Here is a 14,052-nt window from a genome sequence, read left to right as displayed (position 1 = left end):
CCCGGCTCAAGCAATTCTCCTGCCTCAGCCTCCCAAGTAGCTGGGATTATAGGTACCTGCCACCATGCCTGGCTAATTTTTTTTGCATTTTTAGTAGAGATGGGGTTTCACCATGTTGACCAGGCTGGTCTCGAACTCTTGGCCTCAGGTGATCCACGTGCCTCGGCCTCCCAAAATGCTGGGATGACAGGCATGAGCCACATCACCCAGCCTGTATTTCTTTTTCTTTCTTTTTTTTTTTTTCTTTTTTTTTGAGACAGAGTTTTGCTCTTGTCCACAGGCTAGAGTGCAGTGGCACAATCTCGGCTCACTGCAGCCTCTTCGAGTTTCAGATGATTCTGCTACCTCAGCCTGACGAGTAGCTGGGATTACAGGCATGCACCACCATGCCTGGCTCATTTTTGTATTTTTAGTAGAGACAGGGTTTTAACCATGTTGGCCAGATGGTCTCTAACTCCTGACTTCAGGTCATCCACTCACCTCGGCCTCCCAAAAGGCTGGGATTACAGGCGTGAGCCACTGTGCCCGGCCTTTGGGTAAACTCCATCTTAATGCAACATTTCAAGAAGGCAAAATGGATGCAAAAAAGTGCATGATGAACTAAATATGGAAATGTTAAAGTCAGGATTGGCTGGATATGGTGGCTCACCCCTGTAACTCCAACATTTTGGGAGGCCAAGGTGGGAGGATCGCTTGAGCCCAAGAGTTGAAGACCAGCCTGGGCAACATGGAGAAACCCCATCTCTACCAAAAATACAGAAATTAGCTGGGCATGATGGCACGCACCTGTGGTCCCAGCTACTTAGGAGGATGAGGAGGGAGGATCACTTGAGCCCAGCGGTTAGAGGCTGCAGTAAGCCATGATCGAACCACTGCACTCCAGCCTGGGCAACAGGGCACAAGACCCTGCCTCTAAAAAAGGCAAAAAAAAGAAAGACACTCTCCTAAATCCTAAGCCTGGCCATGGTGGGAGGCCCCTGCCTCTAGCCTCTCCCTGCCCCTTGGCAAATCCCCCAAAATCCCCATGGGTTTCTCGGCATTTCTCAGCAAATGAAGGGGAGGTGGGAGTGGGAGCGGGGATCCCCGAGCTTGTCCAGCCTGCCTCTGGGGGTTTCCTTGCTCCCAGGCATCCCGATGGCTGGGACATGTGCGGTGGCAGCTGCCTCCCCAGGCCTGCGTGCCTGTGTCTGTCTGTCTCTTTCCATGTCTCTGTCTCTTTTCCTTCTCTCTCTCTGTCTCTATCTCCTGGTCTCCATCTCTGTCTCCCTTGCTGTTTTTGTCTCTCTGTGTCCCTGTATCTCTGTTTGTGCCTTCCTCCTCTCTCACCTCTGTCTCTCTCTGTCTCTTTTTTACTCCGTCTCTATCTTATCTATCTCTGTCTCTATCTCTGTCTTATCTCTGTTTCTCTGTGTCTCTGATCTCCCTGTATCTCTCTGTCTTCCTCTCTTGTTTTTGTCTCTCTGTGTGTCTCTCTTTCTCTGTCTCTGTCATCTCCCCATCTGTCCCCATCTATCTTTTTTTTTTTTTTTTTTTGAAACAGAGTCTTACCCTATCACCCAGGCGGGAGCGCAATGGCATGATCTTAGCTGACTGCAACCTTTGCCTCCCCGGCTCAAGCAATTCCCCTGCCTCAGCCTCCCAAGTAGCTGGGATTATAGGTACCTGCCACCATGCCTGGCTAATTTTTTTTGCATTTTTAGTAGAGATGGGGTTTCACCATGTTGGCCAGGCGGGTCTCGAACTCCTGACCTCAGGTGATCCGCCTCGGCCTCCCAAAGTGCTGGGATTATAGGCATGAGCCCCCGCACCCTGCTGTCTCTCTATCTCTCTCTATCCTCCTCTCTCATCCCTGTCTCTCTCGTCCTCCCATCTCTGTCTTGCTTTCTCTGTCTTCCTCTCTTATCTCTCTTCCTCTGTCTCTGTTCCTCTGTCCCTCTCTCTCTGTGTCTCTCTCTCTGTTTCCATCATCTCCCTGTCTCTCTCTCTCTGTGTCCTCCTCCTCTCATTTCTGTCTCTGCCTCTCTCATCTCTGTGTCCCTCTATGCGTCTCTGTCTGTTATCTCCCTGTCTCTGTCTCTGTCTCTGTCATCTCCCTGTCTCTCTGTGTCCTCCTCCTGTCATCTGTGTCTCTGCCTCCCTCATCTGTATCTCTCTCTGTCTCGCTGTGTCTGTCTCTGTCATCTCCCTGTCTCTCTCTCTGTATTCTCTCCTCTCTGCCTCCCTCCTCTCTCTCTGTCTCTCTGCCTGTCTCCTGTCTTTGCCTCTGTCTCCCTCCACGCCGGCGAGCCCCTGCCTGCCTGCCTGGGGTTTCCCCTTTCCTGCCAGTCAGGGCAGCGGAAGGAAGGCAGGCAGGACTTGCTGTGCTGGGAAAAGCCAGCAGGTCTCCACTTCTCCCTTTCGCAGCCTCCTCCCCTGCCCCCACCCTTGGGGCCTTCCGCGCAAGGGTGGCCTGCATTCCCCAGGGGGCTGGGGCTGGGGCTCCCCGGCATCCTAACTCATCCGCACCAGCCCTGCCAGTGAGTCAGATGGAAGGAAGGCGAAGGGGGGCCTTGACCCTGGGCTGGGCTTCCCCGGGGCACGTCCCAAGTCCTCGCCTCCCCTCAAGTCTCCCAGGACGTCGCCACCCCAGCTGCTGAGAGCAGAGCTGGCTGTAGTCATGACCCCGCCGCTTCTCCTGGCCCTTGTGCTCTGGGCCAGCTGCCCACCCTGCAGTGGAAGGGAAGGTATGTCATCCCTGGAGGGCTGGCGGGGGGGGCCCCCACAGAGGGACATGATTTTGGATCGTGTCTGCAGTGGGAACTCACATACCTCCTGTGTGCCCACGGGTGGGATGGGGTTACCCTCCCATTGTACAGATGGGGAAACTGAGGCACAGAGGAAGAGGGCCACATTGGGGGTAGAAGAATGTAACCTTGTGGGTGACAGGGAGTGGCAGTCACAGCTTAGAGATATCTTTTTTTTTTTTTTTTCTTTAAAGATGGGGTTTCTCCATGATGGCCAGGCTGGTCTTGAACTCCTGACCTCAGGTGATCCACCCACCTCGGCCTCCCAAAGTGCTAGGATTACAGGCGTGAGCCACCACACCCGGCCAGCTTAGAGATATCTATACACCTATACAGACATAGATGGGAATTTGGGTCACACTCATTCATTTTGCTTCTTTTTGTTTTTATTTTTGTATTTTGAGACAGTCTCGCTCTTTGGCCCAGGCTGGAGTGGAGTGCAAGTGGCCTGATCTCGGCTCACTGCAACCTCTGCTTCCTGGGTTCAAGCAAGATTCTCCTGCCTCAGCCTCCCAAGTATCTGGGATTACAGGCACCCACCACCACGCCTGGCTAATTTTTGTATTTTTAGTAGAGATGGGAGTTTCACCATGTTGGCCAGGCTGGTCTTGAACTCCTGACCACAGGTGATCCACCCGCCTCAGCTTTCCAAAGTGCTGGAATTATAGGCATGAGCCACTGAGCCCGGCTGACACCCATTCATTTTGGACTAGAGAACATTTCCACGTCCTTGAAGACAAAATGATTACAGCAGGGCATGGTGGCTCACGCCTGTAATTCCAGCACTTTGGGATGCCAAGGCATGAGGATTGCTTGAGGCCTGGAATTTGAGACCAGCCTGGGCAATACAGTGAGACCTGCTCCCCCAATCTGTATAAAATATTTAAAAATTGGGCCTGGCATGGTGGCTCACACCTGTAATCCCTGCACTTCAGGAGGCCGAGGCAGGTGGATCACCTGAGGTCAGGAGTTCGAGACCAGCCTAGCCAATATGGTGAAACCCATCTCTACTAAAAATACAAAAAATTAGCTGGGTGTGGTGGCAGGCACCTGTAATCCCAGCTACTTGGGAGGCTGAGGCAGGAGAATCTCTTGAACCCAGGAGTCAGAGGTTGCAGTGAGCTGAAACCGCACCATTGCACTCCAGCCTGGGCAACAAGAGCAAAACTCTGTCTCGCCAAAAAAAAAAAAAAAAAAAAAAAAATTAGAGCTGGGTGTGGTCTGTAATCAGCACTCTGGGAGGCTGAGGCAGGCGGATCACCTGAGGTCAGGAGTTCCAGACCATCATGACCAACATGGAGAAACCCTGTCTCTACTAAAAATACAAAATTAGCTGGGCGTGGTGGCTCATACCTTGTAATCCCAGCTACTTGGGAGGCTGAGGCAGGAGAATCACTTGCACCCAGGAGGCAGAGGTTTCGGTGAGCCGAGATCACACCATTATACTCCAGCGCAAGAAACAGGAGTGAAGCTTCGGCTCAAAAAAACAAAAAATTAGCCGGGCGCGGTGGCTCAAGCCTGTAATCCCAGCACTTTGGGAGGCCAAGGCGGGTGGATCACGAGGTCAAGAGATCGAGACCATCCTGGTCAACATGGTGAAACCCCGTCTCTACTAAAAATACAAAAAACATTAGCTGGGCATGGTGGCGCGTGCCTGTAATCGCAGCTACTCAGGAGGTTGAGGCAGGAGAATTGCCTGAACCCGGGAGGCGGAGGTTGCAGTGAGCCAAGATCGCGCCATTGCACTCCAGCCTGGGTAACAAGAGTGAAACTCCGTCTCAAAGAAAAAAAAATTAAAAAATTTAAAAATGAGCTAACTGGGAGGCTAAGGTGGGAGGATTACTTGAGCCCAGGAATTGGAGGCTGCAGTGAGCTATGACTGTGCCACTGCACTCTAGCCTGGGTGACAGAGTGGGATACCTTGTCTCCAAAAACAAAAAACAAAAACAAAAAACACCAGGTTTGGTGGCTCACACCTGTAATCCTGGCACTTTGGGAGGCCAAGGGAGGCAGATCACCTGAGGTCAGGACTTTGGGGCCAGCCTGGCCAACACGGCGAAACCCCATCTCTACTAAAAATACAAAAATCAGCGGGGCATGGCGGTGCACACCTGTAATCCCAAAAACTTGGGAGAGTAAGAATCGTTTGAATACTGGAGGCGGAGGTTGCGGTGAGCTCAGATCATGCCAATGCACTCCAGCCTAGGCGAGTGGGCAAGACTCCCTCCAAAAAAAAAAAATTACAAAAAAGAGAACCACAGTGAAACCTCTCCCTCTTACCCAAGTTCCTCTCTGTAGATTCAGCTTCCGTATCTGGAAAATAGGCTAATAGTTCTCACCTTGATGCATTGTAGTGGGGATAAAAGATGACATCGATGCGTTTTGTCCATGTACCTATTTATTTATTTATTCCACAAGCCTTTATTAGGCACCTACCATGTGCCTGGTGCTGGCTGGCAGCACGTCAGGAGCCCAGCGCACAGGAAGGCTGTGACAGTCTGGGGTAAACCACAAGCTCACTCTTTCTGTCCTTCTCCAGGGCCCCCAGCAGCTCCGACCTTACCCCAGGTGCAATGCCGAGCCCCTCGGTACCCGATTGCTGTGGATTGCTCCTGGACCCTGCCACCTGCTCCAAACTCCACCAGGCCCGTGTCATTCATTGCCACATACAGGTCAGAGAGCCTGGAAGGGGACCTTGGGGACACTGGACTTCCTGAAGAGCCCAGAACTCTGGCCCCGAGAGCCCTGGATCAGGAAAATTGGAAACCCAGATATTCTGAAACCCAGGCCTATGGAATTCTAGGGCAGCCCTGTCCAACAGAAATACACTTCCTGGGCTGGGCACAGGGGCGCATGCCTGTAATCCCAGTGCTTTGGGAGGCTCAGGAGGGTAGATTGCTTGAGGTCAGGAATTTGAGATCAGCTTGGGCAACATAATGAGACCCTGTCTCTACAAACAATTTTAAAAATTGGCTGGGTGTAGTGGCTCACGTCTATAATCCCTGCTAGATTGGGGGGTGGGGTAGATTATAGGCCTAGGTGGGTGGATCACTTGAGGTCGGGAGTTCGAAACCAGCCTGGCCAACATGGTGAAAACCCTGTCTCTACTAAAAATACAAAAAAATTAGTGGGGCATGGTGGCATGCACCTGTAATCCCAGCTACTCAGGTAGCTGAGGCAGGAGAATTGCTTGAAACCAGGAGGCAGAGGTTTCGGTGAGCCGAGATGGCACCACCGCACTCCAGCTTGGGAAAAAGAGTGAGATTCCATCTCAAAAAAAAAAACAAAAAAACCTTCCTGGGCTGGGCACAGTGGCGCATGCCTATAATCACACCGCTTTGGGAGACTGAACGGGGAGGATCGCTTGACGTCAGGAGTTTGAGGCCCAGTTGGGCAACATAGTGAGACCCCCGTCTCTACAAAAAATTTTTAAAATTAGCTGGGCATGTTGGTACTTGCCTGTAGTTCCAGCTACTCTGGAGGCTGAGGTAGGAGGATCACTTGGGCCCAGGAGTTTTAGACCAGGCTGGGCAGCATAGCAATATCCTGTCTCTACTAAAAATCAAAAAAAATTATCCAGATGTGGTGGCACACATCCGTATAGTCCCAGCTACTTGGGGGACCAAGGTGAGAGGATCACTTGAGCCCAGAAGTTTGAGACCAGCCTGGGCCAACATTCTGGGACCCTGTCTCTAGAAAAAAAAAATTTACAAATTAGCCAGGAGTGGGGAGGCACCCCTGTAGTCCCACCTGCTGTGGAGGCTGAGACGCAAAGATCCCTGGAGCCAGGAGTTCAAGGCTATGATAAGCTAGGATGGTGCCACTGCACTCCAGCCTGGGTGCCAGAGGAAGACCCTTTCATTCATTCATGAATGAATGAATGTTGGAATGCTGACATCCCATTTAGAATCCAGGACGCTAGCATCTAGCTGGGGTTGTAATCCCCGATCTGAGCCATCAGGCACTCTGTGATGTTGGGGTCCATATCCCGCCCCCGGGTAAGGGGTGACGTGGCCACCACCAGGACCACACCCCGGGATCCCCACCTGCTGCCCTATCTGTTCCTGCCTCTCCTTGGGGTCTTGGGTCAGGCCGGCAGCAGGAGATGCTGAGGCCACAGGTGCTCCCGGAGGCGCTCAGCCTGCCCTACCCTGTACAGGCTTGGCATGGCTGCCCGGGGCCACAGCCGGCCCTGCCTGCAGCGGACGCCAGAGGCCACCAGCTGCACCATTGCAGATGTCCAGCTGTTCTCCACAGCGCCCTACGTGCTGAATGTCACTGCTGTCCACCCCTGGGGCTCCTGCAGCAGCTTCGTGCCTTTCATAGCAGAGCACATCAGTGAGTGGAGGGGGGGCGGGGGCGGGGTGGGGGGACAACTGCCAGCTCCTTCCTGCTCCACCCCCCCGTCCCATCTCCCACCTGTCCTGTAGTCCTGTGGCTGCACCTTCACACTTCGGCAAAAATCTGACCCCTCCTTCCCCCTTCTCTGCCAATACATGGATCACCCCCATTGTTGCCAGCTGGGTCCCCCCCATCCTGAACCCTGGCTCCATCCCTGGCCCACACAATCTGTCCTTCCCACAGCAGCCACCAGAGGGCGCCTGTGAGCACCTCAATCAGGGCCCATCCCTCTGCCTGCAGCCCGCCATGGCTCCCATCTGCCTTGGGGTCAAAGCCCTAGTCCTTCCTACTGCCCAACAGGCCCTGCACAACCTGCCCTGTCTCCTCCACACCCTCCCCTCCCTTTCTCCCCATCACTCTCTGCTCTAGCCACATGGGCCTCCTTGATGTTCCTCCATGCCAGGCACAGTCCTGTCCCAGGGCCTTTGCACAGGTGGTGGCCTCTGCCTGGAACACACTCCCCAAAATGTCCCAATGACTCATTCCCTCACCTCCTTCAGGTCTCTGTGCATACATCACCTCCTCAGTGAGGCCTCTCCTGAGTAGATTATTACAAACTGCACGCCCTGGCTAGGCTCAGTGGCTCACGCTTGTAATCCCAGCACTTTGGGAGGCTGAGGAATGGGATAGATTGCTTGAGCCCAGGAGCTTGAGACCAGCATGGGGAACATAGTTAGACCCCGCCCCCATCTCTACAAAAATAGGAAAAAAAGTACAAAAACTGGCCAGGTGTGGTGGCACATGCCTGTAGTCCCAGCTACTTGGGAGGCTGAGGAGGCAGGAGGATCACTGGAGCCCAGGAAATTGAGGCTGCACTGAATTTCAGTCTGGGGGACAGAGCGAGACCCTGTCTTTTTTTTTTTTTTTTGTTTGTTTGTTTGTTTGTTTGTTTTTGAGACAGAGTTTCACTCATGTTACCCAGGCTGGAGTGCAATGGCGCGATCTCGGCTCACCACAACCTCCGCCTCCTGGGTTCAGGCAATTCTCCTGCCTCAGCCTCCTGAGTAGCTGGGATTACAGGCACGCACCACCATGCCCAGCTAATTTTTTGTAGTTTTAGTAGAGACGGGGTTTCACCATGTTGACCAGGATGGTCTCGATCTCTTGACCTCATGATCCACCCGCCTCGGCCTCCCAAAGTGCTGGGATTACAGGCTTGAGCCACCGCGCCCGGCTTTTTTGTTTGTTTTTTTCTTTGTCTACCTGCAACTGTCTTGATCAAGTTATAAAGACCTTATCTTTAAAGAAAAAAAAAAAGAAAAAAAATTGCGAGTCTTCATGCACTGCTGCTGGTTAGTAAAAGCAGCTTGTCTGGCAAACCCTCAAAGTGTTAAACATGGAGTTGCCACATAACCTGGCAATTCCACTGCTAGGTGTCTACTCAAGAGACATGAGGCCGGGTGAGGTGCCTCACACCTGTAATTCCAGCATGTCGGGAGGCTGAGGCAGGCAGATCACCTGAGGTCAGGAGCTTGAGACCACCCTGGCCAACATGGTGAAACCCTGTCTCTACTAAAAATACAAGAATTAGTTGGGCATGGTGGCAGGTGCCTGTAATCCCAGCTACTCGGGAGGCTGAGGCACGAGAATTGCTTGAACCTGGGAGGCGGAGGTTGCAGTGAGCCGAGATCATGCCACTGAACTCCAGCCTGGGTGAGAGAGTGAGACACCATCTTAGAAAACAAAATAAACAAAACATGGCGGCCACTGCCATTCTTGCACTCCCCAGCTTCCTTCCCTATTCTCTGTGACCTATGGATTTGTTTCTTATTTCCTGCCTTCTCCCTGATAGATTGTGAGTTCCATGAGGACAGGAGTAGGTCAGTTAAGACCACCACTGTGTCCCTGCTCTGTGGCAGTGCCAGGCACGCAGACGCTCAATCAATATTTGTTGGTTGAGCTGGGCATGGTGGCTCCAGCACTTCGGCAGGCCAAGGCAGGAGGATCACTTGAGGCCAGGAGTTTGAAACCAGACTGGCCAACATGGTGAAATCCTGTCTCTACTAAAAATAGAGAAATTAAGGCTGGTCAAGGTGGTTCACACCTGTAATCCTGGCACTTTGGGAGGCCGAGGTGGGCGGATCATTAGGTCAGGAGATCGAGACCACCCTAGCCAAAATGGTGAAACCCCGTCTCCACTAAAATACAAAAAAAATAAATAGCTAGGGGTGGTTGCAGTGCATGCCTGTCGTCCCAGCTACTCGGGAGCCTGAGGCAGGGGAATTACTTGAACCTGGGAGATGGAGGTTGCAGTGAGCCGAGATTGCGTCCCCTGCATTCCAGCCTGGTGATACAGCAAGACTCCATCTTAAAAAAAAATACAGAAATTAGCCAGGCATGGTGGTGGATGCCTGTAGTCCCAGCTACTTGGGAGGCTGAGGCAGGAGAATCGTTTCAACCCAGGAGGCAGAGGTTGCAGTGAGCCAAGATCACACTACTGCACTCCAGCCTGGGCAATAAGAGCAAAACTCTGTCTCAAAAATACATATAGACACATATATAAATATATTTATATATTATATGTTACATAATTTATATAATTATTGATTCTATGTAATTATATAATATATAATATGATTATATGTAATTATATAATTATATATAATATGTGTATTATGTATTATATATAATAAATATATACTATATAATATAATTATATAATTATATTATGTATAGTACTATATTATGTATAGTATTATATATAATTATACTATTGTATTAATATAGTATATATTTATTATATATAATATATAATACATATTTGTTGGTTGAATGAATGAGTGAATGAATGAATGGATGAATGGACTTGCTGTCCCCTGACCCGGCTTCCTGCTTGTCCATCAGTCAAGCCTGACCCTCCAGAAGGCGTGCACCTGAGTCCCCTGGCTGGGCGCCGGCTACAGGTGCAGTGGGAGCCGCCCCCGTCCTGGCCCTTCCCAGAGATCTTCTCACTCAAGTACTGGATCCGTTACAAGCGTCAGGGAGCTGCCCGCTTCCACCAGGTGAGGAGGATGAGGGGAGGCCAGGGAGGGTGGTGTCTGGCAGAGGAAATGGCTCCCACCAGGAGCAGCGGGTGTGCTTGGGATTCTGGGTGCATTAAATAATAGCAGCCCAGCAATCTGATTCCTGGGCCTCTACCTAGACGGATGGAAAGCAAGGACTCACACAAGCACTTGCACACCTGTTTTGTTGTTGTTGTTGTTTTAAGACAGTCTCACTCTGTTGCCCAGGCTGGAGTGCAGCAGCACAACCTCGACTGCAACCTCCGCCTCCCAGGTTCAAGCGATTCTCCTGCCTCAGCCTCCGGAGTAGCTGGGACTACAGGCATGTGCCACTGCCATGCCCAGCTAATTTTTGTATTTTTTAGCAAGACAGGGTTTCACTATGTTGCCCAGGCTGGTCTCAAACTCGTGGCCTCATGATCCACCCGTCTCAGCCTCCCATAGTGCTGAGATTACCGGCATGAATCACTGTGCCCAGCTTTATTTATTTATATATATTTTTTGAGACAGAGTCTCACTCTGTCACTCAAGCTGGAGTGCAGTGGGGCAGTCTTGACTCACTGCAGCCTCTGCCTCCCAAGCTCAAGCAATCCTCCCACCTCAGCCTCCCAAGTAGCTGGGATTACAGACACCTGCAGCCATACCTGGCTAATTTTTTTTTCTTTTTTGGAGACGGAGTCTTGCTCTGTCTCCCAGGCTGGAGTGCAGCGGTGTGATCTTGACTCACTGCAATCTCTGCCTTCCAGATTCTAAGCGATTCTGCTGCCTCAGCCTCCTGAGTTGCTGGGATTACAGCCGTGCGTCACCACGTCCGGATAATTTTTTATTTTTAGTAGAGACGGGGTTTCACCATGTTGGTCAGGCTGGTCTAGAATTCCTGACCTCATGATCCACCTGCCTCGGCCTCTCAGAGTGTTGGGATTACAGGCATGAGCCACCATGCTGAGTCCATTTTTGTTTATTTGTTTGTTTGTTTTTTGAGATGGAGCTAGCTCTGTCACCAGGCTGGAGTGCAGTGGCACAACCTCAGCTCACTGCAACCTCCGCCTCCCAGGCTCAACCGATTCTCCTGCTTTAGTCTCCCCAGTGGCTGAGACTACAGGCCTGCACCATTACGCCCAGCTAATTCTTGTGTTTTTAGTAGAGACTAAGCATAGGGTTTCACCATGTTGGCCAGGATGGTCTTGATCTCTTGACTTTATGATCTGCCCATCTCAGCCTCCCAAAGTGCTGAATTACAGGCTCAGGCCAGTAACCCAGCCCAAATTTTCAAATTTTTTTTTTTTTTTTTTTTTGAGATGGAGTTTCGCTCTTGTTACCCAGGCTGGAGTGCAATGGCGCGATCTCGGCTCACCGCAACCTCCATCTCCTGGGTTCAGGCAATTCTCCTGCCTCAGCCTCCTGAGTAGCTGGGATTACAGGCATGCGCCACCATGCCCAGCTAATTTTTTGTATTTTTAGTAGAGACGGGGTTTCACCTTGTTGACCAGGATGGTCTCGATCTCTTGACCTTGTGATCCACCCGCCTCGGCCTCCCAAAGTGCTGGGATTACAGGCTTGAGCCACCGCGCCCGGCCAATTTTCAAATTTTTAATAGAGACAGCATTTCACCGTGTTGGACAGGCTGGTCTCGAACTCCTGACCTCACATGATCTGCCTGCCTCAGTCTCCCAAAGTGTTGGAATTACAGGCATGAGCCACCGCACCCAGCCAAACCATGCTGTTTATTTTGTTTATTTCAGTCAGGAGACAGAGTCTCTCTCTGTCACCCAGGCTGGAAGGCAGTGGTGCCACCACAGCTCAGCGCAGCCTCAATCTTCCAGGCCCAAGCGATCCTCCCACCTTAGCCTCCTGAGTAACTGAGGATACAGGTGTGTGCCACCACACCTGACTAATTTTTAAGTTTTTTGTAGAGATGGGAGTCTCACTAAGTTACCCAGGCTGATCTCCAACTCCTGAACTCAAGCAATGTCCCACCTTGACCTCCCAAAGTGCTGGATTATAGGTATGAGTCACCCTGCCTGGCCGGAATTGTGCACTTAAAAATGGCTAATTTGGGCCAGATGTGGTGGCTCACGCCTGTAGCCCCAGCACTTTCGGTGGCCCAGGCAGGCAGATCACCTGAGCTCAGTAGTTTGAGACCAGCCTGGGCAATATCACAAAATCCCATCTATACTGAAAGTTAGCCGGGGGTGGTGGCCTATAGTCCCAGCTACTCGAGAGGCTGAGGCAGCCTCAGGTGAAACCCCATCACTTCCAGATCCTGTCAGAACATTTTAGAAATTTTCTATTTCTAAAAACAGAAAATTAGCTGGGCCAGGTGGCAGGAGCCTGTAATCCCTGCTACTCCAGAGGCTGAGGCAGGAGAATTCCTTGAACCTGGGAGGCGGAGGTTGCAATGAGCTGAGATTGCACCACTGCACTCCAGCCCGATGACACAGCAAGACTCTGTCTCAAAAAAAAAAAAGCATGGTTAATATAGTAAGACCAGGGATAAAGGGAGGCATGGGGTCCTATCCCAGAGGTCCTGTTTAGTCCTGAGGAGGAGAAAGGGGAGGATCATAGGGGATCAGGGGTGTCCTGATGAACAAAGTCTCTCAGAGGTGAGACATCTGCGGGGCTAGTGTGGTCCAGGAAGGATTCATGAAACAGGGGGCTCTGGGGGCCAGGCAGGGACAGTCCATGATTGGAAGGAGCTCATCCTGCCATTTGGGGTGGGGCGGCACAGTTGGAGCCAGAGTCCTATATGGCAGCCTGCAGTGGGCAGGGAGGACAGCAGCCTCTGTTGTGTGGTTCTGTGCACAGTGGATCATCTCCATCTTCTCATTCCAGTGACCTGTGACCTCACGCTCTCTCTTCTCCCAGGTGGGGCCCATTGAAGCCACGTCCTTCATCCTCAGGGCTGTGCGGCCCCAAGCCAGGTACTACATCCAAGTGGCAGCTCAGGACCTCACAGACTACGGGGAATTGAGTGACTGGAGCCTCCCTGCCACTACCCCGATGACCCCTGGCAAGCAGTGAGGGCTTCCTGCTGCCCCCAGACAGGACCCAGGGTCCTCGACACCCTACGCCCCAGGACACCTGTTCTGAGGGTGGGTGGGGTCTGCCCAGCCTGGGTTGGCATCCTTGCCTTGCTCCTTCTGAGCTGCTGGGCAACCTCAGATGACCGACTTTACCCTCTGAGCCTCCGTTTCTCTAGCTGGGAAACGGGGATATACTCTCTCCTTTACCACTGTGTGGGGCTTACTGAACTGTGACTGTGAGATATGTTTTATTGTTTAAATAGAAAATAATTTGTGGTTGGGCTGGGTGCAGTGCACCTGTGATCCCAGTTACTGGGAAGTCAAGGTGGGAGGATGGCTTGAGGTCAGGGGCTCAAGGCCAGCCCAGGCCACATAGTGAGCCCCGTCTCTAAAAAATTAATGTGAAATAAATTAGCCATGTGTGATGCTGCCAGCCCGTAGAGCCAGCTACTTGAGAGGCTGAGGGGGAGGATCGCTTGAGCTCAGGAGGTTGAGGCTGCAGTGAGCTGTGATCACACCACTGCCTTGATGCCTGGGCAACAGAGCAAGACCTTGTTTTTTTTTGAAAAAAAAAAACAAAAATGAAATGAAGACTCCAGCCAGTCACCATGGTTCACACCTGTAATTCCAGCACTTCGGGAGGCCAAGGCAGGTGGATCACTTGAGGTCAGGAGATCAAGACCAGCCTGGCCAACATGGTGGAACCCCAGCTCTACTGAAAATACAAAAATTAGCTGGGCACGGTGGCGGGTACCTATATAATTCCTGCCACTTGGGAGGCTGAGCAGGCAGATCATGAGGTCAGGCGTTCGAGACCAACCTGGCCAACATAGTGAAACCCCT

The 14,052-nt window shown here is 51.7% G+C and overlaps 1 protein-coding gene across 1 annotated transcript; it reads left to right on the top strand.

The window, feature by feature from the left end:
• Positions 1–2,406: 2,406 nt before the first annotated feature.
• Positions 2,407–13,634, top strand: EBI3 (Epstein-Barr virus induced 3). The gene is made up of 5 exons (XM_032252225.1): positions 2,407–2,723; positions 5,323–5,455; positions 6,943–7,121; positions 10,029–10,186; positions 13,052–13,634. The coding sequence occupies exons 1-5, from the start codon at positions 2,657–2,659 to the stop codon at positions 13,205–13,207; spliced, it is 693 nt and encodes a 230-aa protein (XP_032108116.1). The 5' UTR covers positions 2,407–2,656; the 3' UTR covers positions 13,208–13,634.
• Positions 13,635–14,052: the final 418 nt, after the last annotated feature.

This window comes from Sapajus apella, unplaced genomic scaffold (genome assembly GCF_009761245.1).
Source record: "Sapajus apella isolate SASKATOON/1434 unplaced genomic scaffold, GSC_monkey_1.0 scaffold77, whole genome shotgun sequence".
Taxonomy (NCBI): domain Eukaryota; kingdom Metazoa; phylum Chordata; class Mammalia; order Primates; family Cebidae; genus Sapajus; species Sapajus apella.
The sequence above is the reverse complement of the archived record's forward strand: the minus strand, read 5'-3'. Positions and strand labels throughout refer to the sequence as shown.

Bases quoted from the DNA above. Each gene is read 5' to 3' on its own strand.
- EBI3 (XM_032252225.1), top strand. From the start codon at position 2,657: ATGACCCCGCCGCTTCTCCTGGCCCTTGTGCTCTGGGCCAGCTGCCCA. The intron at 5,456-6,942 runs GTCAGAGAGCCT...TACCCTGTACAG, and splicing joins TCATTCATTGCCACATACAG to GCTTGGCATGGCTGCCCGGG. The intron at 7,122-10,028 runs GTGAGTGGAGGG...CTTGTCCATCAG, and splicing joins TTTCATAGCAGAGCACATCA to TCAAGCCTGACCCTCCAGAA.